We start from the raw sequence: 24397 nt of genomic DNA, 5'->3' as shown, positions 1-24397 counted from the left end.
ACAGATATTTACCTCACCACCTGTCCGCGGGTGCAGTCAGCAGACGGATAAACTACACTTCCCGGCATGCCCCGCTCGTGCCGTGTGCGCCTGCGCGGCCAGACGTGGCAGCCGTGTGATGGCTCCTGCCGGGCTCTGCTGGGGGAAGAAGAGAATGCTGCTCCACGTCCTGGTGAGTAACGAGGGGCCCCCGGGGGACACATACACCGCGGGGGGCTGAGGAGACATCATGTCTGAGGGCACAAGAATCCTAAAACTTGTAAACAAGGATCTCATATACGGACTGCGCCCCAACTACTATATAGCCTGCCCTGCACGTAACTCCACAGAGTGACCCCTGACCCGGTATATAGATAGAGACCCTAATCTATACAGACTGCACCCCAACTCCACAGAGTGACCCAGGAGACCCCTGACCCTGTATATAGAGACCCTAATCTATACAGACTGCACGTAACTCCACAGAGAGACCCAGGAGACCCCTGACCCGGTATATAGAGACCCTAATATATATAGACTGCACCCCAATTCCACAGAGAGACCCCTGACCCGGTATATAGAGACCCTAATCTATACAGACTGCATGTAACTCCACAGAGAGACCCAGGAGACCCCTGACCCAGTATATAGAGCCCCTAATCTATACAGACTGCACCCCAACTCCACAGAGAGACCCCTGACCCGGTATATAGAGACCCTAATCTATACAGACTGCACCCCAACTCCACAGAGAGACCCCTGACCCGGTATATAGAGACCCTAATCTATACAGACTGCACGTAACTCCACAGAGAGACCCAGGAGACCCCTGACCCAGTATATAGAGCCCCTAATCTATACAGACTGCACGTAACTCCACAGAGAGACCCCTGCCCGGTATATAGAGACCCTAATATATACAGACTGCAGCCCACCTCCACAGAGAGACCCCTGACCCGGTATATAGAGACACTAATCTATATAGCCTGCACCCCAACTCCACAGAGTGACCCTTGACCCGGTATATAGAGACCCTAATATATACAGACTGCAGCCCACCTCCACAGAGAGACCCCTGACCCTGTATATAGAGACCCTAATCTATACAGACTGCACGTAACTCCACAGAGAGACCCCTGACCCGGTATATAGAGACACTAATCTATACAGACTGCACGTAACTCCACAGAGAGACCCAGGAAACCCCTGACCCGGTATATAGAGACCCTAATCTATACAGACTGCACGTAACTCCACAGAGAGACCCAGGAGACCCCTGACCCGGTATATAGAGACCCTAATCTATACAGACTGCACCCCAACTCCACAGAGAGACCCCTGACCCGGTATATAGAGACCCTAATATATACAGACTGCAGCCCACCTCCACAGAGAGACCCCTGACCCGGTATATAGAGACACTAATCTATATAGCCTGCACCCCAACTCCACAGAGTGACCCAGGAGACCCCTGACCCGGTATATAGAGACCCTAATCTATACAGACTGCATGTAACTCCACAGAGAGACCCAGGAGACCCCTGACCCGGTATATAGTGACCCTAATCTATACAGACTGCAGCCCAACTCCACAGAGTGACCCAGGAGACCCCTGACCCGGTATATAGAGACCCCAGTATATACAGACTGCATCCCAACTCCACAGAGACCCCTGACCCGGTATATAGAGACCCTAATCTATATAGCCTGCACCCCAACTCCACAGAGTGACCCAGGAGACCCCTGACCCGGTATATAGAGACCCCAATATATACAGACTGCAGCCCACCTCCACAGAGAGACCCCTGACCCGGTATATAGAGCCTCTAATCTATACAGACAGCACGTAACTCCACAGAGAGACTCAGGAGACCCCTGACCCAGTATATAGAGACCCTAATATATATAGACTGCAGCCCACCTCCACAGAGAGACCCCTGACCCGGTATATAGAGACCCTAATATATACAGACTGCATGTAACTCCACAGAGAGACCCAGGAGACCCCTGACCCGGTATATAGAGACCCTAATCTATACAGACTGCAGCCCAACTCCACAGAGAGACCCAGGAGACCCCTGACCCGGTATATAGAGACCCTAATCTATACAGACTGCATGTAACTCCACAGAGAGACCCAGGAGACCCCTGACCCAGTATATAGAGACCCTAATATATTTATAGACTGCGCGTAACTCCACAGAGACCCCGGTATAGTGACTACCCCGTGTTTTGTGTCTTCAGAGGCTTCTAGTGTCAGGTTGATGGATTCACCCCAACATGTACAGTGACACCCCAGGATTATATTCTCTCTGACAGTGACACCCCTCACATGTGTAGGGTAACTCTGCACCCCAGTATATGTGGGGTCCCCCTGTAGTGTAACAATGTATCCTCCTCTCAGTGCAACCCTATCACCTCAGGTCGCCCCTCCGCCGCCCGCCTGACCCTGAGTTGTTGCTGGGGCTGATTTTCCAGTTCACTCAGGACTAACAAGAAAATCCTGTTTGTGCACTGGACGCGGGGTGACTGTGCGGCCCCCGGGGAGAGGGGACCGTGCGGCCCCCGGGGAGAGGCGATTTATGCGGCCCCCGGCGAGAGGTCCCCTGCAGCATCACACCCTTAGGCCTCATGCACACGACCGTGTTTTTGCGTCCGCAATTCAACCGCAAATCCACGGGTTAATTGCGGACCCATTCATTTCTATGGGCCCATACTCACTATCCGTGTTTTCACGGCTCTCCGCATGTCCGCACATCCGTGCCGCAGAAACTCCGGACATGTCTTATTATGGGCCGCAAATGCGGTGCGGACATGCCAATAGAAGTCAATGGGCCCGTGGAAATTGCGGATACACCGCCGTGTGTCATCCGCAGTTTGCGGATTTGCGGATCATGTGACCTTCTAAAGGGGGTTTGACCAAGCTTTTGGCATCCTGTTTAAAAGTCCTTTTTTTTTTTTTTTTTTTTTTTCATCCGCATTTTTGCGGATTACATACGGATGAACTGCGGATGACATTCCACGGAACACGGTCCTGGAATTTGTGGACCAGAAAAACACCACGGTCGTGTGCATGAGGCCTTACTGCTCGCCATATGTTACCAGCATCATACCCTTAGGGTATGTTCACACAGCTTATTTACGTCCGAAAATGCGGCTCGATAGCGTCGGCAAACATCTGCCCATTCATTAGAATGGGTCTTCCGATGTTCTGTTCCGACGGTCATTTTTTTTACGCCCCGCTGTCAAAAGGCGGGGCGTAAACAAGACGCCCGCGTCAAAGAAGTGCCTGTCAATTCTTCAGGCGTAAATGGAGCCGTTTTCCATGGAAAAACAGCTCCATTTACGTCCGTAATGGACGCAGCGAAAGACGCCTGCACATGCCTTTACGGCTGAAATTACGGAGCTGTTTTCTCCTGAATACAGCACCGTAATTTCCACCGTAACGGACGCTGCCGTGTGAACCCAGCCTTACTGCTCGCCATATGTTACCAGCATCATACCCAGGACGGGGAGGGGCAGGGGTGCGATCATCTGCACACAAAATAAATCATAGACATGAGCCCTGAACGAAAGCACCTCCCTACCGGGTCACGCCGCCACCGCCATGACATCGTCCATCAAAGTTGACTTACCTGACGTTTACCTGGAAAGCTTCACCCAAAAAAGTATTTACAAATGGCTGTAGATTATTCGCTGGCAGCTGATCGACCAAAAAATTGTATTCTGACCCTTGAGAGTGATTAAAATGTTCCCCCAAATTTCTCAGCGGAGTCAAACGAGTCCATTCCAATATTAAAATGTAAATCTTGGAATAATGAAACGTTTGTGTTACACTTCCTCTCCATCTTCAAGATCTCTGCTTGCTATCTGGCTGAATTTTTTAAAATTTTTCTTTACATCCAGAGGCTGAACTGAACTAATGCTTCTCACAGCTGAGGGTTTGTTACAATGTATCCTGTCTATATAATCCTCTGTGAGGTAAACCCATCAGCAGTACAAATCTCTCCCCTGTCCCGATAGTTTGTTACAATGTATCAGTGCAGGTGAAATGGATCAGTCTGGAGTCCAGGATGTTTATCTAACAGATGATTGTCTAGACTGAATACAACTGTAACAAACCCTCAGCCGTGAGAAGTATTAGATCAGAAGTTCAGCCTATGAATGTAAACCGGACTGGTCCCATTCACTGACAGTAAGCAGAGATCTTTAAAATGGTGATGGAGTTACCCAAAAAGTCAATTAGAAAGTTGAAAAACACTTCACTATATAATAATGAAGGTTTAGGAAAATCTGCTGCAATTTACAGGCCGACGCGGGTAGGTGGGATTCTCTTCACCGCGCAGAAATCGCTGACGCCACGGATTTTCACCACCGATTTTACCCTTTGCAATGTATAGAGTGAAGTCCACGACAAACCTGCGACAAAATCCTCAGCAGATAAAAACTCTGCTACATCCGGCTTTTTTCACATCGCGTTTATGGGCTGCGCCTGAACGATACATTTTCTGCGACGTCTCCATACGCCAAATGTCGGTCACGTCCAGAGCGTCCATGTTATACGTTTCACAGCGTCACGTCCTTTATACTGTTTCTTTACAGTGTTGAGAAGCGCTGGCGACCTCGCTATTCAACACTGGAAAAAACGTACATTTACCGATACAATGGCAGACATATCGAGATATAGATATTTGTTAGAAAACCCCTCCCTCTAGAGGGCGCTCCTCATCTTCAGGTTATGGGGTCCTGCAGCCGTCTGTATTCTTCTGCAGGGAATCTGAGTTCCTCGCTATCGCCGCTCGTTTATCGGATGGATCGCTCCCGTTGCTCATTTATCGGATGGATCGCTCCCGCCGCTCGTTTATCGGATGGATCGCTCCCGCCGCTCGTTTATCGGATGGATCGCTCCCGCCGCTCGTTTATCGGATGGATCGCTCCCGCCGCTCGTTTATCGGATGGATCGCTCCCGCCGCTCGTTTATCGGATGGATCGCTCCCGCCGCTCGTTTATCGGATGGATCGCTCCCGCCGCTCGTTTATCGGATGGATCGCTCCCGTTGCTCGTTTATCGGATGGCGTCTCGGCCGTGCGTGTGAATGGCACTGTGCCTGCAGCAGGTGCAGGGATTTTTTTCAACTCCATTTACATGTGTAGAACAGTCGCAGACATGTCTGCAGTAAACCTGTCGCGTGTGAACCTAGCCTTACTGTCTGTCTAGGTATCCTCAGGTGTGTGTCATGAGCAGCGCCCTCTACAGGCGGGAGTGATATGAGATCGGATCATCCTTGACCGGCATGGTCAGACGCTGGGGCCGCGGGGAGTCTTCGCTCCGTTATCACATCAGGGAATTTCCTGATCTTCAGGGCGGATTCTGTTTTTTTTCCTGGGATTTCTCCGGCATCTTCCCGGCTGCAGCAGGAAACGGCTCGTTTCCAAACTCATCCTCTCGTCCAGCAGCTTCGGATGGGTTGTCATATGGTGGAGGCTTTATCATCAATGTGAAACCACAGTGAGATGGCACCGACCCCTCCCCCCTCCCTGCCACCACACAGGAGCTCTCCGACATGCTCAGGAAGTTCCAGGCCCTGCAGCTGTTGAAGTCTTGGAGGAAATGCTCGTGTGTCTGTACAGGATCCTTCTGTTTGTAGAGTCGTCTGCACAGCGCAGGTCACATCCAGATATAAGACACATATAATGTTCAGTGACTGAACTGGAAACCTTTATCCTCCAGTCACATCCAGAGCTGCAGTCACAATTCTACTGTTTACAGCATGTATTAGGCCTTGTTCCCACAGTGCAGATTTCCTGCAGATTTGTATGTATTTTTTTTAAACCAAAACCAGAAACGGAACCTAGGGAGAAGAAATATATAAAGTAAGGTCTTATAGGACTGCTGTTCTAGCATGTCTTATGCTCCAGTCACATCCAGAGCTGCAGTCACAGTTCTACTGTTACGTCATGTCTTATTCTCCAGTCACATCCAGAGCTTCAGTCACAGTTCTACTGTTACGTCATGTTTTATACTCCAGTCACATCCAGAGCTTCAGTCACAGTTCTACTGTTACGTCATGTTTTATACTCCAGTCACATCCTGGATGTGTCTCCTGGCTATGACCTGATCTATTATAACTGGCATGGGGGTCACTTTGGGACATTGCATGTTATTATACTGAACACGTGACCAACCCCAGAATAGGACCCCCCCCCCATTTTATGTAATGAAAGTCTAATCATTTGTTTCTAAATTCAAATAGACTTTGTGTTTTGTCATTTTCAAGATCTTCTTGCTGTCAGTGAATACGAACATGCTTGTTTACATCGAGCGGATGAAAGCCGCTCCTGACTGAATTCTTCTCATAGCTGAGCCTTTGTTACAGTGTTTGTCTAGAGAATTTTCTTCAGCACAAATCTCCCTTCTGTCCTGATACTTTGTTACATTTCACCTGCACTGATACATTGTAACAATCTGGAATCTGGATTGTGAAGTTCACACAGGATTGTCTTGATTAGATACAATCGTGGATATAAACAAGACAGTTTCCATTTACTAACCGCAAGCAGAGATCTTGAAAATAATGAGGAACTGAAACACAAAAACTAGTAGGCCGGGTCTTCAAGCTGTGGTTTTGTGGCATTTTCTTGATGTGATTACCATGAAATCGCTGCTAAATGTCTCTGTGATTTTGCAAAAAGTGTCAATTTGCCACAAGTTTGCACCAAAACCGCAGTGTGAGAACGCTTACGTTTTCGTTATTCATTTTGCATAGAGCATGGTGTTCCTGACTGTGACCGCGGGCGGCCGAGGCTTCAGCTGTCGCTCCCCATGGCTGGCCTTGGTCTGGATTTGCGTCACTGTGGCGCAGTTGGCAGTGGTGCCCGCTATTGTTACCAGACGTTCTCCTCTTCAGTGTCTGATAACTGGAGGATTAGAGATCATGTAACTTGTGCTCTGTGGAAATATTTGGGATTTTGACCCATGAATGGGCATCTTCAGATCTATAACCCCACACTGAGGCGTCTTTGTCCGTCACATCAGTCGCTCCTCTGGTTACGTGATATCAGATTATTACCGGGATTGTGTGGGACGGCTGCCAGGTCCCGGGCGCTCTGATGCAGGTTATCGGAGAGGCTCGTGATGCCGCAGACTGATGTGTAGAGATGGGGTCTCCCCAAACTGTCACCCGATCCGTCTGCCATTACCCTGGCCGTACACCCCAGATCGCTTTCAGACAAACAGGCTGCGAATCTTCACGATTTTCACCCTACACATGCAGGGGAATTAGCCGCTGCCAGACCCCACTGTCTCCCCCCCCCCCCCCCCTCCGGACCCCTCTGTCCCCCAATTATTGTCTTAGAATTAAGAACATTGAAATCCAACGTGCCCGATCCTTGTTTCGGGAGAGTCCGGGCGCCCCCATACATCTTGGCCATGCTCATGTACTGTGTACGGGCACCTTTTAGATATAGAGTAGACTCCGCAGGTGATAGAAGTCCCTGTGAATATAAGAGATGTCATGGAGGTGGGCTCTGGGGGCACTGCCCGGGTAGCGAGGGGTGTCTGTGTGGGGACTGCTGCGTCACTTATATACAGTATAAGATATGTTGCTGTTTGGGGGGGGCAGCTGTTGAGTCTCCTTGGGTGGGGGACCCTGGTGCTCTATACAATGTTACATGTGTCCCTGTGAAATGATGGGTGGTCTGTTTGTCTGGCCACGTGGCGTCCTGTAGACCTCTATCCTGCAGCTCTCCTCTCTGGCTTATAGAATACTGGGGTCTCCCATTGCACCCCCACTCTTAGTCCGAGCAGAGGGTCTGTGAGATGTAGGATTGCTGTGTATGTAATTCTCTTCTATCTGCCACTGATCCGGCCTCGGATGTTTGTTCTGGGGCTATTGTCTTGAACGCCCCCCACACTTTATTCCTTGTTGTCCTGAGACCCCTCCAGTATCAGGTGCACTGCTGGGGGTCTGGTTCTATAATGTGGGGGGCTGCAGTGACTGCTGTGATCGTCTCCCCCATACATGGATCTCGCATAGAGTGTGCACAGACCCCGGCGGGCGCTGGCAGGAGGTGACCCAGCTGGGCGGCTGCAGGTGCGAGCCCGGATTTGGAGCAGGATAATCAGGTTTCTGGCTCCGGTCCATTTACTCAGTGTATCTCGCTGAGAACAAATATTGATCTTGGATTCCACCTGAAACAGGAATTACGAGAAACCGCAGCCAGAAACTTGTCTAAGGGTCCGAGCGGAGCGGACACAACCAGCAGGGGCCCCCAACAATGTGGGGGCCCCTGACTCTAATGTAGCTCAGCCCCCTCCCCTGCGACTCTTCTCACCGCAGTCTAGTTAACAGTCGGGAGCATTGCTATAGTCCCCCTCCCCCGTGGCTCTCCTGCAAATAAAGCTTCATCATTGTATAATGTACTGCAATCTTCTAGCAAACTTTTTTTCTCTATTTCAAGATCACTTCTTGCTGTCAGTTCTATTCAAATATTTGTTGGGACCATCCAGATGCTAAGAGACTTACACAGGCATATCCTGGTCACACGGCTGAAGTTTTGTTAAAGTGTATCAGTGAAGACAATCCTCTGTGAGCTGAACATAGCAGTAGCACAAATCTGTCTCCTGTCCTGACTGCAGGCTGATGGCTCTTGGGGTACGGTCCCACGTAGCGCACAACGGCCGTTTTACCCACAAAACCACTCAGCCATTAAGATTAATTTAATTAACGGCCTTGTAGTTTTGTGGGTAAAATTGCTGTTCACCTGCAAAATTGTGCAAACACATTTAAAAAAACCTGGCCCACGGTATGCAGGGTGGTTTTTACCCACAGGTGGCCGAAGCTACTTCGGACCTTACCTTTACCTGCACTGATACACTGTAACAAACGGAGACTGTGAAAAGTATTAGATCTGTACAGGTTTTAAGCAAGAATGTTCTCACTGTCGGCAAGCAGAGATCTTGGAAATGCTGAGGAATTGGAACACACAGTATAGTAGAAAGTAGCAGAACATTTCATGTACATAATGCTGGGCTGGCCCTTTAAGGCGGTGGCTTCACCTGTGGCGTGTTTGCCCCTGGTTTTCTCTTCCATGTGGCGGCGCCGCTCGTCTTTGGCACCTCTATTCGTGTCGTGTACTTTGCCTCTTGACAGACAACACCCAGAAATTCTCTCCTGAGATCCGGTCGTCTTGTGCTACTATTATACACGTGTAGGAATCTGACGCCATCCGTGCGGGGGAGGGGTTTGAGATTTTCAGATTTGACGAACATTCGGTATTTTTATAAAAGTTGAGTGATGTCGTTGCCGGAGATTCTCCCATCATTTGTGCCGCTTCCCTTGTCAAAAAACAGCAGAGCCACAACCGAGGGAGACCGCAGGGCAGGCAGACAAGCTATTGCTCCCTGTTATCAGCCTTTTCAGGCTGGGGAAACATGCGCAATATATGTTGAGAATTTGCTGTGCAGGTAATGAAGAATTGTCTTTCAGGGGTTAATGATTACGTTTTTCTGCGCCTCGGTTCATGAGCCAATCCTCCTGTAACTGCACGTGTCCTGTGCCGGGTGTGATATACACATACGTGGAGCGCTGGCAGCCCCTCTCTACATTATATCCGGGGTGATGGCAGGGACCTCGCTGTCACCTCTCGGCACACACAACTCATTCATCGCCGGCCAATGTTGCGTTGATTTGACGGCGTGCACTAACACGGTTATTACAGCACGGAGCGCTATATATGCAGCATGGACTCCTCTTATAATCTCTTTGTCTTCCTTGGATTCTCCCCTATTTGAGATATATTTATAGCTTTGTTCATCCTGCGCTCCCTGGTTCATGAATAGAATGTTAGAAATGCAGTGAAGACTGACACCCTTACAGTATTAGAGAAGGAACATGAGGTTATAATAATGCAGATTTGCATGTCACTCAGGGTCCGTGGAAAGCTGGGGTTTTAGAGAACACGGCGGTCGCGTGATCCTGGAGGTTGTGCGCGGGCCCTATGTACAGTTTCAGCGTCATGTTTTTCTGTTCTTTCAGATCGTCCTCCCGTCCGTCGTCCTGGCACTAAAAATCTCTCCACTCATAGAAAAAATCAGTGACCACAAAGACTTCAAGAAGCTGCTGCGTACGCGAAATAACGTACTGGTACTGTACTCCAAGTCAGGTGAGGAGTCTGCTGCCGACTGCGCAGTCAGGGGGTGTGGTGGTCGGGAGGTTGTCAGGGGGTGTGGTGGTCGGGAGGTTGTCAGGGGGTGTGGTGGTCGGGAGGTTGTCAGGGGGTGGGGTGGTCGGGAGGTTGTCAGGGGGTGGGGTGGTCGGGAGGTTGTCAGGGGGTGGGGTGGTCGGGCGGTTGTCAGGGGGTGGGGTGGTCGGGCGGTTGTCAGGGGGTGGGGTGGTCGGGCGGTTGTCAGGGGGTGGGGTGGTCGGGCGGTTGTCAGGGGGTGGGGTGGTCGGGCGGTTGTCAGGGGGTGGGGTGGTCGGGCGGTTGTCAGTGGGTGGGGTGGTCGGGCGGTTGTCAGGGGGTGGGGTGGTCGGGAGGTTGTCAGGGGGTGTGGTGGTCGCCGGGGGGTGTGGTGGTCGGGAGGTTGTCAGGGGGTATCGGGGATCGGCTGAAGCTGCAACACTGGCGTGAAAATACTCCTCCAAAGTGTCAGGTCGTCCAAAACCTACAGATAATTAACCCTTGTCCCAAATGAAAATTTGAAGTGAACTTTTCATTTGAACAGGTCCAACGCTCCGTGTTTGGTTATTTCCATAACGCAGCTTTATAGGCGTCAGAGCGCCGTTTTCTGATACAAAGCTCCAAATCCCCTGCATAGTCATGAGTACGTAAATTTTGTCTCCCTGCAGCCACCACTAGGGGGAGCTCACTGCATACTATTTTATACATTGAACTCCATAATAAGTCTGTCTTCATTCAGCTCCCCCCAGTGGTGACTGCAGGTAGTGGAAATGTATAATCTATTTACACCCTGGTAGGAGACCAATGATGATCAGAGTGGAAATGTATAAAACACTTATTTTTTATTTCCTTTTCTCCCATGATGCATCATTTCAAGCTGCCATTGTCTAAGGCTCGGACATCACGCTTTGGATTTACATTTGTCATTTGTGCCGGGAAAATCTGACACTGAGGTTGAAAGTGGGGAAAAAAAACTACTGTAAGGGGTGTGGGGTCTTACAACTATTTCCTGAAGTGGGAAAATAGTTGTCAAGGACATGAGAACGGCAGGAAACCGGACAGTAACAGTCACCACAGGGAGCACTCACTTTACAGCATGCAGCTTCAGTGCTCTCATCAAACTTTATTTATAATGTTCCAGATATTTGTTGACGCTGTTTGTTTTGTGTTTTGTAGCCCAGGCGGCTGAGCGTCCGCTGAAACTTCTGTCGGATGTGGCGCAGGATGTGCGGGGCAGAGCGACTGTATCATGGATTGACTGCGGGTACGATGCTGGCTCATTTGTTTGATTGTGGGTCTTTGTGGCGTTTATCACTAACGTCCAGGCTAGTCTCAAACTACAACCCCCAGCATGCATTAGGAACCCTTGCCTCCGTCCATACTGGCCGCCCTAGGGGGAGCCGTGTCATTTATCTCTTCTGTGCAGCGGTTGCTCCGTTTCTCGCTTGCGCTGGCTCTTGTGACGTCTCCTGGATTTACGGTCCCTTGGTTATGATAATGGCGTCTGCGGCGCGCGGCACTTAAATCCACGTGATGGAGACCGTTTTAATGCTTTTACCTCCGAGCTGTAAAGACTTTGTAACGCTCCGATAACTTTCATCTGTGTAATCAGTTTGGGAATAAAATTTTAAGGCCGCTCATGTCTTCCTGGGTCGGCGCCTTCGTCAGGCTGTAAGTAATGGGGGAAATATTCACCTGTATCCATCTCGGCACCGTAACCTTCATGCTGCTCGTCTTAGGTCTCGGGTAGTTACATTGTATCCTATACTCCGGTCACATCCAGAGCTGCGTTCACAATCCTGCTGGTGTTAACTCTCGTGAATTTTGTGGCAGTATCTCATAATACTCCCATCTCTACCTACTGCTTCACTGCTTAGTTGGCTCCAAGATTACTCTGCTTAATTACGTTCTGAAAAAGTGAGTTTTTCTGCTGCTTCAGACTAGTAAACATTTCTTGGTTTAAACACTACATCTCTCACAATGCCCTACAGCAAAGCATGCACTGTAAAGATTCTGGAGCAGAATGACAATATGAAGCCCTGCAGCCTGAGAGATGACCGGAAGCCATCAGAATTGTGTATGCAGCTCTGGATGTAACTGGAGTCTAATACCTAATATAAGTAAAGGATTAGAATTATTCAGCATTATGTGGAGTTGTAAAAACCATAAAAACCTGATTGCAGCTCTGGATGTGACTGGTGTCTATAATCCTAAAATATTTTGAGATCTTGTCATGTGCATTTACCTATTTCTTCTCAAACTTTCCAGTGACTCGGAGAGCAGGAAACTATGTAAGAAGATGAAGGTGGAACCCAGTGCGAAGACGGGAGGCGTGGAGCTGCTGCACTACAAGTCAGTAAATTATACTTCATCTTAAAGATGCCCCTCCCCTTTATTTAGGCTCCTCCCCTCCTATGTTTCCTGATGAGATTATTTGGTTTAGTTACTTGTAGTTTATATTCTCCTGTTTTTTCTGTAATCATCTTTCCATGTACGGACCACCTGCTGAGCTTATGCTCCTACACAGCAGCCAATCAAAACAAGTGAAGCTGCAGTGTAAAGTATGAGGGAGAGCAGCATCCTGAGCACTGATGAGATAAGAAGTGGATTTCTGACCCTCACAGACTAGTCTCTGCTTGGGCTGAAGTGGCTGATAACCGGGAACTTCCTTTAACTACAAAACAAATGTCGGGTTGATACACTACAGGCGTAGTGTCCCTTTAATAGGATTCGGATGAGACTTTCCATTTCTCTTGCAGGGATGGAACGTTCCACACGGAGTACAACAGGCCGACCACATACAAGGTAAATGCCCTGTGGGATTTGTCCTATAGTCACGTTTTACCTCAAATCTCTAAGGATTGAAAACCATGCGGCTTCCGTTACAGTTCTTAGGAGTGGTACACAACTTTCCCAGGCTCCAGAATGGCAAATCTTACATAGTTAATCAGTCATACACCGCCCATAACTCGGCTTCACATGGGAGAGAAGCTGAAGGACAACCCCGGTGGGCACTGCCCTGGAGGGGATGTTGGTTGTCACCCACCATGTCAGGTTCACCCGTACACCCTATTTTCAGTGTATTTCTGGCATTGAGGATTTGCCCCAATGTTTGTGAATCAGCGGCAGGATCCGCACTTCTCTCCTCGTCTTTCCACCATTTTCTACCTGTGACCTTATTTTTCCCCATCCTTCAGTCTATGGTGGCGTTCCTTAAAGATCCAGAAGGGGCGCCGCTGTGGGAGGAGAATCCTGACGCCAAAGACATTGTCCATGTCGATAGTGAAAAAGATTTCCGGAAGCTTCTGAAGAAGGAAGATCGCCCTCTGCTCATGATGTTTTACGCCCCATGTAAGTGACTTCTCTGCTGTGTGTCGCTGCGCTGCCGCCGCCGTCCGGTGAATGCGTGCAGAGCCGCGCCACGTCCCTCCAGGGGCAGGAGTCGGGGGTTAAATCGTTGACTTCTCGTGAGAACATGTTTAGGTTAATCAGTGTCTGAGGATTCCTCGTACGTTGCGCTGCGGAGCGTCTCTGCCAGGACTATTGTGCAGCTCATCATGTGTGAAGGATTCAGCCTGACAAATACTGTTCTCCAATTGTTTCACAACTCCTGAGCTTCCCTCATCGCTGGCTCCTGTCTCGTCCTCTCTACCTTAGATGTCTCTGCCCCCGACACCCGCTGTGCATCTCCGTGATCCGGGCCTCCTCGCTGCACTACACTCCGCCATCACCATTAAATGACTCCATGCAATAAACATCCTTCACCCCTCTGTTCTTCAACTGTTCACTCTGCCTCACCCTGAACTTCTCATCTTCTCAACCTTTTGTTGTGCACTCCACCTCTTTACGCTTCCGCTGTCTCCTCTGACGCTCTCTGCTCTTCCTTCCTCTGACGCGCTCTCTCTGCTCTTCCTTCCTCTGACGCGCTCTCTCTGCTCTTCCTTCCTTCCTCTGACGCGCTCTCTCTGCTCTTCCTTCCTTCCTCTGACGCGCTCTCTCTGCTCTTCCTTCCTTCCTCTGACGCGCTCTCTCTGCTCTTCCTTCCTTCCTCTGACGCGCTCTCTCTGCTCTTCCTTCCTTCCTCTGACGCGCTCTCTCTGCTCTTCCTTCCTTCCTCTGACGCGCTCTCTCTGCTCTTCCTTCCTTCCTTCCTCTGACGCGCTCTCTCTGCTCTTCCTTCCTTCCTTCCTCTGACGCGCTCTCTCTGCTCTTCCTTCCTTCCTTCCTCTGACGCGCTCTCTCTGCTCTTCCTTCCTTCCTTCCTCTGACGCGCTCTCTCTGCTCTTCCTTCCTTCCTTCCTTCCTTCCTTCCTCTGACGCGCTCTCTCTGCTCTTCCTTCCTTCCTTCCTTCCTCTGACGCGCTCTCTCTGCTCTTCCTTCCTTCCTTCCTTCCTCTGACGCGCTCTCTCTGCTCTTCCTTCCTTCCTTCCTTCCTCTGACGCGCTCTCTCTGCTCTTCCTTCCTTCCTTCCTTCCTCTGACGCGCTCTCTCTGCTCTTCCTTCCTTCCTTCCTTCCTTCCTCTGACGCGCTCTCTCTGCTCTTCCTTCCTTCCTTCCTTCCTTCCTCTGACGCGCTCTCTCTGCTCTTCCTTCCTTCCTTCCTTCCTTCCTCTGACGCGCTCTCTCTGCTCTTCCTTCCTTCCTTCCTTCCTTCCTTCCTCTGACGCGCTCTCTCTGCTCTTCCTTCCTTCCTTCCTCTGACGCGCTCTCTCTGCTCTTCCTTCCTTCCTTCCTTCCTTCCTTCCTCTGACGCGCTCTCTCTGCTCTTCCTTCCTTCCTTCCTTCCTTCCTTCCTCTGACGCGCTCTCTCTGCTCTTCCTTCCTTCCTTCCTTCCTTCCTCTGACGCGCTCTCTCTGCTCTTCCTTCCTTCCTTCCTTCCTTCCTTCCTTCCTTCCTTCCTTCCTCTGACGCGCTCTCTCTGCTCTTCCTTCCTTCCTTCCTTCCTTCCTTCCTCTGACGCGCTCTCTCTGCTCTTCCTTCCTTCCTTCCTTCCTTCCTCTGACGCGCTCTCTCTGCTCTTCCTTCCTTCCTTCCTTCCTTCCTTCCTTCCTTCCTTCCTTCCTTCCTCTGACGCGCTCTCTCTGCTCTTCCTTCCTTCCTTCCTTCCTTCCTTCCTCTGACGCGCTCTCTCTGCTCTTCCTTCCTTCCTTCCTTCCTTCCTCTGACGCGCTCTCTCTGCTCTTCCTTCCTTCCTTCCTTCCTTCCTTCCTTCCTTCCTTCCTCTGACGCGCTCTCTCTGCTCTTCCTTCCTTCCTTCCTTCCTTCCTTCCTCTGACGCGCTCTCTCTGCTCTTCCTTCCTTCCTTCCTTCCTCTGACGCGCTCTCTCTGCTCTTCCTTCCTTCCTTCCTTCCTCTGACGCGCTCTCTCTGCTCTTCCTTCCTTCCTTCCTTCCTTCCTCTGACGCGCTCTCTCTGCTCTTCCTTCCTTCCTTCCTTCCTTCCTTCCTCTGACGCGCTCTCTCTGCTCTTCCTTCCTTCCTTCCTTCCTTCCTTCCTCTGACGCGCTCTCTCTGCTCTTCCTTCCTTCCTTCCTTCCTTCCTTCCTCTGACGCGCTCTCTCTGCTCTTCCTTCCTTCCTTCCTCTGACGCGCTCTCTCTGCTCTTCCTTCCTTCCTTCCTTCCTTCCTTCCTCTGACGCGCTCTCTCTGCTCTTCCTTCCTTCCTTCCTTCCTTCCTCTGACGCGCTCTCTCTGCTCTTCCTTCCTTCCTTCCTCTGACGCGCTCTCTCTGCTCTTCCTTCCTTCCTTCCTCTGACGCGCTCTCTCTGCTCTTCCTTCCTTCCTTCCTTCCTTCCTTCCTTCCTCTGACGCGCTCTCTCTGCTCTTCCTTCCTTCCTTCCTTCCTCTGACGCGCTCTCTCTGCTCTTCCTTCCTTCCTTCCTCTGACGCGCTCTCTCTGCTCTTCCTTCCTTCCTTCCTTCCTTCCTTCCTTCCTCTGACGCGCTCTCTCTGCTCTTCCTTCCTTCCTTCCTTCCTCTGACGCGCTCTCTCTGCTCTTCCTTCCTTCCTCTGACGCGCTCTCTCTGCTCTTCCTTCCTTCCTTCCTCTGACGCGCTCTCTCTGCTCTTCCTTCCTCTGACGCGCTCTCTCTGCTCTTCCTTCCTTCCTTCCTTCCTTCCTCTGACGCGCTCTCTCTGCTCTTCCTTCCTTCCTTCCTTCCTTCCTTCCTTCCTTCCTCTGACGCGCTCTCTCTGCTCTTCCTTCCTTCCTTCCTCTGACGCGCTCTCTCTGCTCTTCCTTCCTTCCTCTGACGCGCTCTCTCTGCTCTTCCTTCCTTTGACGCGCTCTCTCTGCTCTTCCTTCCTTCCTCTGACGCGCTCTCTCTGCTCTTCCTTCCTTCCTCTGACGCGCTCTCTGCTCTTCCTTCCTTCCTTCCTTCCTCTGACGCGCGCTCTCTCTGCCCTTCCTTCCTTCCTTCCTCTGACGCGCGCTCACTCTGCTCTTCCTTCCTTCCTCTGACGCGCTCTCTCTGCTCTTCCTTCCTTCGACGCGCGCTCTCTCTGCTCTTCCTTCCTTCCTTCCTCTGACGCGCTCTCTCTGCTCTTCCTTCCTTCCTTCCTCTGACGCGCTCTCTCTGCTCTTCCTTCCTTCCTTCCTTCCTTCCTCTGACGCGCTCTCTCTGCCCTTCCTTCCTGTTCGCAGTTGGTTCCCATTTCAGCGTGCTCCAGTATTATGTACCCATCCTACCTCGCCATCATCTTCATTAGTCTCCTCCCCCTGCGCAGTGCTCCTTGATAGTCGCCTTCCATCTTAATGTTCCTCATCTCTCATCTTCAGGGTGCGGTGTGTGTAAGAGGTTGATGCCAGCGTACCAACAGGCGGCCACCGAGCTGAAGGGCACCTATGTGAGTAATCTCTGGTACAGACTAGTGACGTCACAGAAACTGGATCTCCTACTAATAGCAGGAAAATGTTCAGCTCGCACGGAGGGAACTAATATATTATTACTGATAACACCCCCATGTCCTGTGAGGACCGTGCCCGGGGGCAGCGTATAACCAGATTTGTACCAGCTCCTGGCCACCTCACCCAACACTGATGTCCTCTGACAAGTGCTGAGGCGCCAGTGTGAACCGTCGCTGCCAGCCAGGCTTCATCCACATCAGAATTCATTTATAATATCGCCATCCCTGCCGTGAGTAATCCGATTATTTTACGGGGGGGTTCACGCAGAGGCTGGAAGTGAAAACAATTATAGGGGGGGCTGCTGTCTGTGGCTCCAGAATACAGCAAAATTGGTGGCCTAAAAAGGGCCTATGTTACAGCGGACGGCTCAGCCAAAAGTGATTTTCTTGTCCAAGCTCATTTAGTCAAGATCTCTATTTGTTGTCAGTGAATAAGCGCATTCTAGTTTACATCCAAAAGTTGAAAACTCCTGCATAGCAGATGGGTGTGTTGTCTACTGTGCCCAGGACAGAAGATACATTTTAGTTGCTGCTGTTTTTAGCTCGTAGAGGATGACTTACACTGATACATTGTAACTAACCCACTGCTATGTGGCCAGAACCAGGTTAGGACGGGTTTTCAAATTTAGAATGTAAACCTGAAAGTTTCTATTCACTGACAGTAAGCATAGATCTTGAAAACGGTAAAGAATAAAACTGTCTTTTAGAAAGTTGCAGAATTTTTAAACATACAATGATTAAGCTTTATATGGTTATTTTCTTATACTGACGACTGGACACCGGCCCTTTAAATGTTGATTTTGATGCCTCTTTATTATTGTGTATAGATTAGACGTCTGAGCCCCTTCATCTTCTTTCCTGCAGGTCTTAGCTGGGTTGAACGTTTTCCCTCCTGAATTTGAGAGACTAAAGGAAGAATACAGCGTGAAGGGTTACCCCACAGTTCTGTATTTTGAGTGAGTATTCCTGGGGTCTGGTCACCGACAGCACCTGCGCGGCTTTAGCTCATAATTTATTCTTCTTTTCTTTAGGAAGGGAAAGTACAAGTTCAATTTTGAGAAGTTTGGAACAACTGCCAAAGACATTGTAGACTGGCTGAAAAAGTGAGTAGAATGATGTGCATGGGGTCTGCTGGGAGTAGTAGTTGTCAGATGATAAAGCCGTAGGGCTGCATCCTATTAAGTCCAGTGCTGTAATCCTCCACAAACAAACCGCAACACTAATCGAAATAAGGGAGAAAATAGTCACGCTACAAAGTTCTCCGTTTTTGACAGGACTGGGGAAATTGCAGGACTCTTGTAGTCTTAAGGCCAATTTACACGGGCGAATGACCGGGCGCATGAGCGCTCGTATGAACACCCGCTCCCGATCATTACTCGGATAACAGGGCAACGATCAGTCGATGAACAAGCAGGCGATCAGCTTGTCGGCTGATGGCATCTTTTATGCGGCCCAAAAAATGGTCGCTTGTCCACAGCACATCTTCATGTGTAATCGGTGCCGACAAGATACAAAGACTTTCAGACTATTGTCCCATGTGAATGGAGCTCAGCGATGGTAAATCAATGCGCTAGATCGTTGATCAGTGCTGGTAACGGCCAGGAAATCTGGTCATGTGATACCACCCAGTGATGCCGGTCTCATCTGGATTAACCCATGCAGTGCTGGTCTCATTATTGCAGCCCTCAGCCTCCAGCACCTGAAGAGCCAGAGGTACCGTGGTCGGAGAAGGAAAGCGACGTCCATCACCTGACTGATGCTGACTTTGAGCAGTTTGTCCAGGATCACCCGTCTGTGCTAGTGATGTTCTATGCCCCGTGTAAGTCATTTTCATTTCCTTTTGTGCATCAGTTACTATCCAGCTTTCCCAGACTCCTGAATGGCAGGTCTGCCTGGGTATGCAGCTTTAGTGGAGTGGGAAATGTTTGCAATTTGCCTCCCAAATTTTTATATATATATACATACATACATACATACAGTTCCCATAAATATAAATCTTCCTAATAAGAGTCGTAAATCAAATATAATTAAAAATAATATATTTTGAGAATTTTTGGTGTTTTTTTTTTTGCTTTTTTTCTGCTATTATCTATATTAAAAAATATACCTAATAACTTGCAGTTTTCACACTGACTAATGAACCTCATACTAGACTTATTCTTCCTGTTCTGTAGAGATCGCTTCTCATCATCATATCATTATCATCACAGGCAGGATTACACTGACCGGTAACACCTATATATAGATAACACAGGATCCACCATTGACAATTGGTAATGTACACCGCTCCCCTCCTCCCACTTCCGGCCCAATTATCTCTGCACATGTCCCAGAGCATGCCCACTACATTCTACCATAGAAGTCAATGGGTCTGCTGTAAAGCATATCTCTAAATGCTGTTCATAACCGCTCAGGTAAGATGGCTTACCCTATAATCATGTATAGGAAAGAGAAAAAATATATACAATCAGAAAATAAAAACCCATTAGGAAACGGCGCAGGGCAGAATAAAAATAATTTTTTACCCCAATGCTAGACCGAAGATCTCCAACACTAGTATGTTCCTACTCCTTTACCCCAGTGGTGTCTGCCGTTTCTTAGCCTTAAATCTCATGGCAGACCCAAAAGTTCTAAGGAGACAGACGTGGCTTCCATATCCCGTTGTGTAGCGGTCATGTCCCTTTGTCGGGCAATCATCTGGTGAGAATAGAGGCGCTGGCTGATTCCGACTCCCAGTATAACGTGCAGCAATAACTTACAATTTGCAGCCAGGGCTGCCTACATTGGCTCTTTCTGTATAAAACCTATTTTTCAGAATTTCCGGCTCTTTTCTTCTCCTATTTTATTTTTTTGCCGCTGAATGAAGAACAGTTTGTGAAATGATTGCAGCTCCATCATGCAAAATGCTCCATAATGAAACCAACTGCAATTTGGGGCCGAAGGGAAATAAAATTATTTGTGCTTTTTATGAAACGCTTTACTTGCTGGGAAATTCTTAAAGTGACCCTGCACCTCAAAGCCGCTTTAAGGGGGACAACACCTCACCTCTTCATATGCCCTCTATTAAGACATATATAATAGCAGAATAGTGAGTGCAGCTCTGGAGTATAATACAGGATATAAATCACGATCTGTACAGGATAAGTAATGTAGGTACACAGACTCCACCGGCAGAATAGTGAGTGCAGCTCCGGAGTATAATATAGGATATAACTCAGGATCAGTACAGGATAAGTAATGTATATACACAGTGACTCCACCAGCAGAATAGTGAGTGCGGCTCTGGAGTATAATACAGGATGTAACTCAGGATCAGTACAGGATAAGTAATATAATGTATGTACACAGTGACTCCACCAGCAGAATAGTGAGTGCGGCTCTGGAGTATAATACAGGATGTAACTCAGGATCAGTACAGGATAAGTAATGTAATGTATGTACACAGTGACTCCACCAGCAGAATAGTGAGTGCAGCTCTGGGGTATAATACAGGATGTAACTCAGGATCAGTACAGAATAAGTAATGTAATGTATATACACAGTGACTCCACCAGCAGAATAGTGAGTGCAGCTCTGGTGTATAATACAGGATATAACTCAGGATCAGTAATGTAATGTATGTACACATTGACTCCTCCAGCAGAATAGTGAGTGCAGCTCTGGAGTATAATACAGGATGTAACTCAGGATCAGTACAGGATAAGTAATGTATATACACAGTGACTCCACCAGCAGAATAGTGAGTGCAGCTCTGGAGTATAATATAGGATATAACTCAGGATCAGTACAGGATAAGTAATGTATATACACAGTGACTCCACCAGCAGAATAGTGAGTGCAGCTCTGGAGTATAATACAGGATGTAACTCAGGATCAGTACAGGATAAGTAATGTAATGTATGTACACAATGACTCCACCAGCAGAATAGTGAGTGCAGCTCTGGAGTATAATGCAGGATATAACTCCGGATCAGTACAGGATAAGTAATGTATGTACACAATGACTCCACCAGCAGAATAGTGAGTGCAGCTCTGGAGTATAATACAGGATGTAACTCAGGATCAGTACAGGATAAGTAATGTAATGTATGTATATAGTGACTCCACCAGCAGAATAGTGAGTGCAGCTCTGGAGTATAATAAAGGATATAACTCAGGATCAGTACAGGATAAGTAATGTATATACACAGTGACTCCACCAGCAGAATAGTGAGTGCAGCTCTGGAGTATAATACAGGATGTAACTCAGGATCAGTGCAGGATAAGTAATGTAATGTATATACACAGTGACTCCACCAGCAGAATAGTGAGTGCAGCTCTGGAGTATAATACAGGATATAACTCAGGATCAGTACAGGATAAGTAATGTAATGTATGTACACAGTGACTCCACCAGCAGAATAGTGAGTGCAGCTCTGGAGTATAATACAGGATATAACTCAGGATCAGTACAGGATAAGTAATGTAATGTATATACACAGTGACTCCACCAGCAGAATAGTGAGTGCAGCTCTGGAGTATAATACAGGATATAACTCCGGATCAGTACAGGATAAGTAATGCCATGCATTATAAGAATATTTGAGTTCACATATGTGGGGTAAACACATCAGCAGTACAAATCTCTTTCCTGTCCTGATAGTTTGTTACATTTTACCTGCACTGATGCATTGTACTTGTCTGGTGTCTGTGCTCACAAAGGATTGTCTAGACTGGATGCAATTGTAACAAAAGCTCAGCTGTGAGAAGTATTAAGTCAGGACAGATTTTTAGGTTCTGGATGACAGCAAGCATAGATCTTTAAAATGGTGAGGAACTAAAACCGTCTACTAAAAAGTTTCAGAACTTTTTATTATATAATGATGGGGCTTCATGTACATTACATTGGACGAGCCCTTGAAGTGTGTTCACTCTGTGTGAGGCTGCTGCGCTGCTTAGATCTGTTTCTGTGTAGAGAAAAAGACTGAAATGACATTAGTGAAGCAGTCGTCACTCGTGCTGCGGGATTAAGATGCCGTCGCTGCCGAGGAAGAATAATTGTGCTGCTGCTCTTCTTTAACTCTGCGTGCGCCACGATTCATATCCAACCCCTGAGGTGGCTTTATAAAACTCCTAATTATGTTCGATGCTGAGGAATATACTGGAGCTCTGCGTCCTGCATAACGGTGCGGGGTGGTATGGGAGAATGATTGCGCCATTCCTGGGGGTGGGGAGGGTCCTTATAGCCCTGCGCTCCCAGCCTGTCCTACATTGTGTGTGATGAAGCGGCACATTCAGCGACTGTCACAGCCGGAGATCGTGACCTACTTGAGACTGTCACTAGCACTCCGACTCCTCGTGTTTATAATCCGTTTGTCAGTGCGTCCACACCCTCCTGTCCGCTGCGTCCATTTCTCACCTCAGGAGGGATGTGATTGACGCCACGATTAGAACCGGATGTTGCAGCGATTGTTCCCAGCGTCAACTTCAATTGAACCAAAGCAATAGACCAGTAATAAGCCCTTGAGTCATTCTGATGTATCTTGGGGGAGATTATCTATAACCAGGATATTGAGTGAGATCCAAGATTGTAATGTTAATCATTTTTTTTCTTTCTTTCCTGTAGGGTGCGGACATTGCAAAAAAATGAAGCCGGATTATGAGAATGCGGCAGAAGTTCTGCGCGAGGAAAGTGTAAGGAATTCATTTGCTTGGTCTATTCATGTTTGTAGCCAGACTTTACTGGTGTCTGTCTCTTTAAATCATTGTTACATTTAATTTTGTTATAATGTAACTGGAGATGATACAATGTTGCGAGTGCTGAGCCACACACCCTCCCGTCAGAGCTGCAGAGACTGTGATTCATGTGATTTAAAGAGGCTCTGTCACCAGATTTTGCAGCCCTATCTGCTATTGCCTGTGATCGGCGCTGCAATGTAGATTACAGTAATGTTTTTATTTTTAAAAAACGAGCATTTTTGGCCAAGTTATGACCATTTTTGTAGTTATGCAAATGAGGCTTGCAAAAGTCCAAGTGGGTGTGTTTAAAAGTAAAAGTCCAAGTGGGCGTGTATTATGTGCGTACATCGGGGCGTGTATTATGTGCGTACATCGGGGCGTGTATTATGTGCGTACATCGGGGCGTGTATTATGTGCGTACATCGGGGCGTTTTTTTTAATACTTTTACTAGCTGGGCGTTCTGATGAGAAGTATCATCCACTTCTCTTCAGAACGCCCAGCTTCTGGCAGATCACGCTGTGACGTCACTCACAGGTCTTGCATCGTGTCGGCACCAGAGGCTACAGTTGATTCTGCAGCAGCATCAGCGTTTGCAGGTAAGTAGCTACATCGACTTTTCCTGCTAACGCCGATGCTGCTGCAGAATCAACTGTAGCCTCTGGTGCTGATGTGTCCTCGCTCGTCTGACACGATGCAGGACCTGTGAGTGACGTCACAGCGTGATCTGGCAGAAGCTGGGCGTTCTGAAGAGAAGTGGATGATACTTCTCATCAGAACGCCCAGCTAGTAAAAGTATTAAAAAAAAGGCCCCGATGTACGCACATAATACACGCCCACTTAGACTTTTGCAAGCCTCATTTGCATAACTACAAAAATGTTCATAACTTGGCCAAAAATGCTCGTTTTTTAAAAATAAAAACGTTACTGTAATCTACATTGCAGCGCCGATCACCTGCAATAGCAGATAGGGGTTGCAAAATCTGGTGACAGAGCCTCTTTAAGTGCAATTTGTATACAGTCTATGCCAGAAAAGGTGAAATAGTGGCTAAAAGTACATCCTTATTTTTTTGGGAGTACAGGTGTTTAGCCACACCCATGGCAAACAGGTGCATAAAATCCAGCACACAGCCATACAATCTCCATATACAAGCATTGCTAGTTGCATGAGTGATACTGAAGAGCTCTGAAGTATTATACAGGATAAGTAATGTATGTACACAGTGACTCCACCAGCAGAATAGTGAGTGCAGCTCTGGAGTATAATACAGGATGTAACTCAGGATCAGTACAGGATAAGTAATGTAATGTATGTACACAGTGACTCCACCAGCAGAATAGTGAGTGCAGCACTGGAGTATAATACAGGATGTAACTCAGGATCAGTACAGGATAAGTAATGTATGTACACAGTGACTCCACCAGCAGAATAGGGAGTGCAGCTCTGGAGTATAATACAGGATGTAACTCAGGATCAGTACAGGATAAGTAATGTAATGTATGTACACAGTGACTCCACCAGCAGAATAGGGAGTGCAGCTCTGGAGTATAATACAGGATGTAACTCCGGATCAGTACACGATAAGTAATGTAATGTATGTACACAGTGACTCCA

General features: G+C 48.3%; 1 protein-coding gene across 1 annotated transcript in view; it reads left to right on the top strand.

Moving 5' to 3' along the window:
• Positions 1 to 88: 88 nt before the first annotated feature.
• PDIA5 (protein disulfide isomerase family A member 5) overlaps positions 89 to 24397 on the top strand; it is a 39257-nt gene continuing 14948 nt past the window's right edge. Inside the window, exons 1-11 of the mRNA XM_075829031.1 lie at positions 89 to 172; positions 10016 to 10142; positions 11337 to 11424; positions 12429 to 12512; positions 12920 to 12965; positions 13358 to 13511; positions 16939 to 17006; positions 17931 to 18022; positions 18098 to 18169; positions 18749 to 18885; positions 22672 to 22739. Coding sequence (XP_075685146.1) covers positions 119 to 172; positions 10016 to 10142; positions 11337 to 11424; positions 12429 to 12512; positions 12920 to 12965; positions 13358 to 13511; positions 16939 to 17006; positions 17931 to 18022; positions 18098 to 18169; positions 18749 to 18885; positions 22672 to 22739 — 990 coding nt within the window. The 5' untranslated portion in view covers positions 89 to 118. The remainder of the gene's footprint in view (positions 173 to 10015; positions 10143 to 11336; positions 11425 to 12428; positions 12513 to 12919; positions 12966 to 13357; positions 13512 to 16938; positions 17007 to 17930; positions 18023 to 18097; positions 18170 to 18748; positions 18886 to 22671; positions 22740 to 24397) is intronic.

The sequence above is a fragment of the Rhinoderma darwinii genome, chromosome 6 (genome assembly GCF_050947455.1).
Source record: "Rhinoderma darwinii isolate aRhiDar2 chromosome 6, aRhiDar2.hap1, whole genome shotgun sequence".
Lineage (NCBI taxonomy): Eukaryota > Metazoa > Chordata > Amphibia > Anura > Rhinodermatidae > Rhinoderma > Rhinoderma darwinii.
Note: the sequence above shows the minus strand (reverse complement) of the source record. Positions and strands in the feature narration are given on the sequence as shown.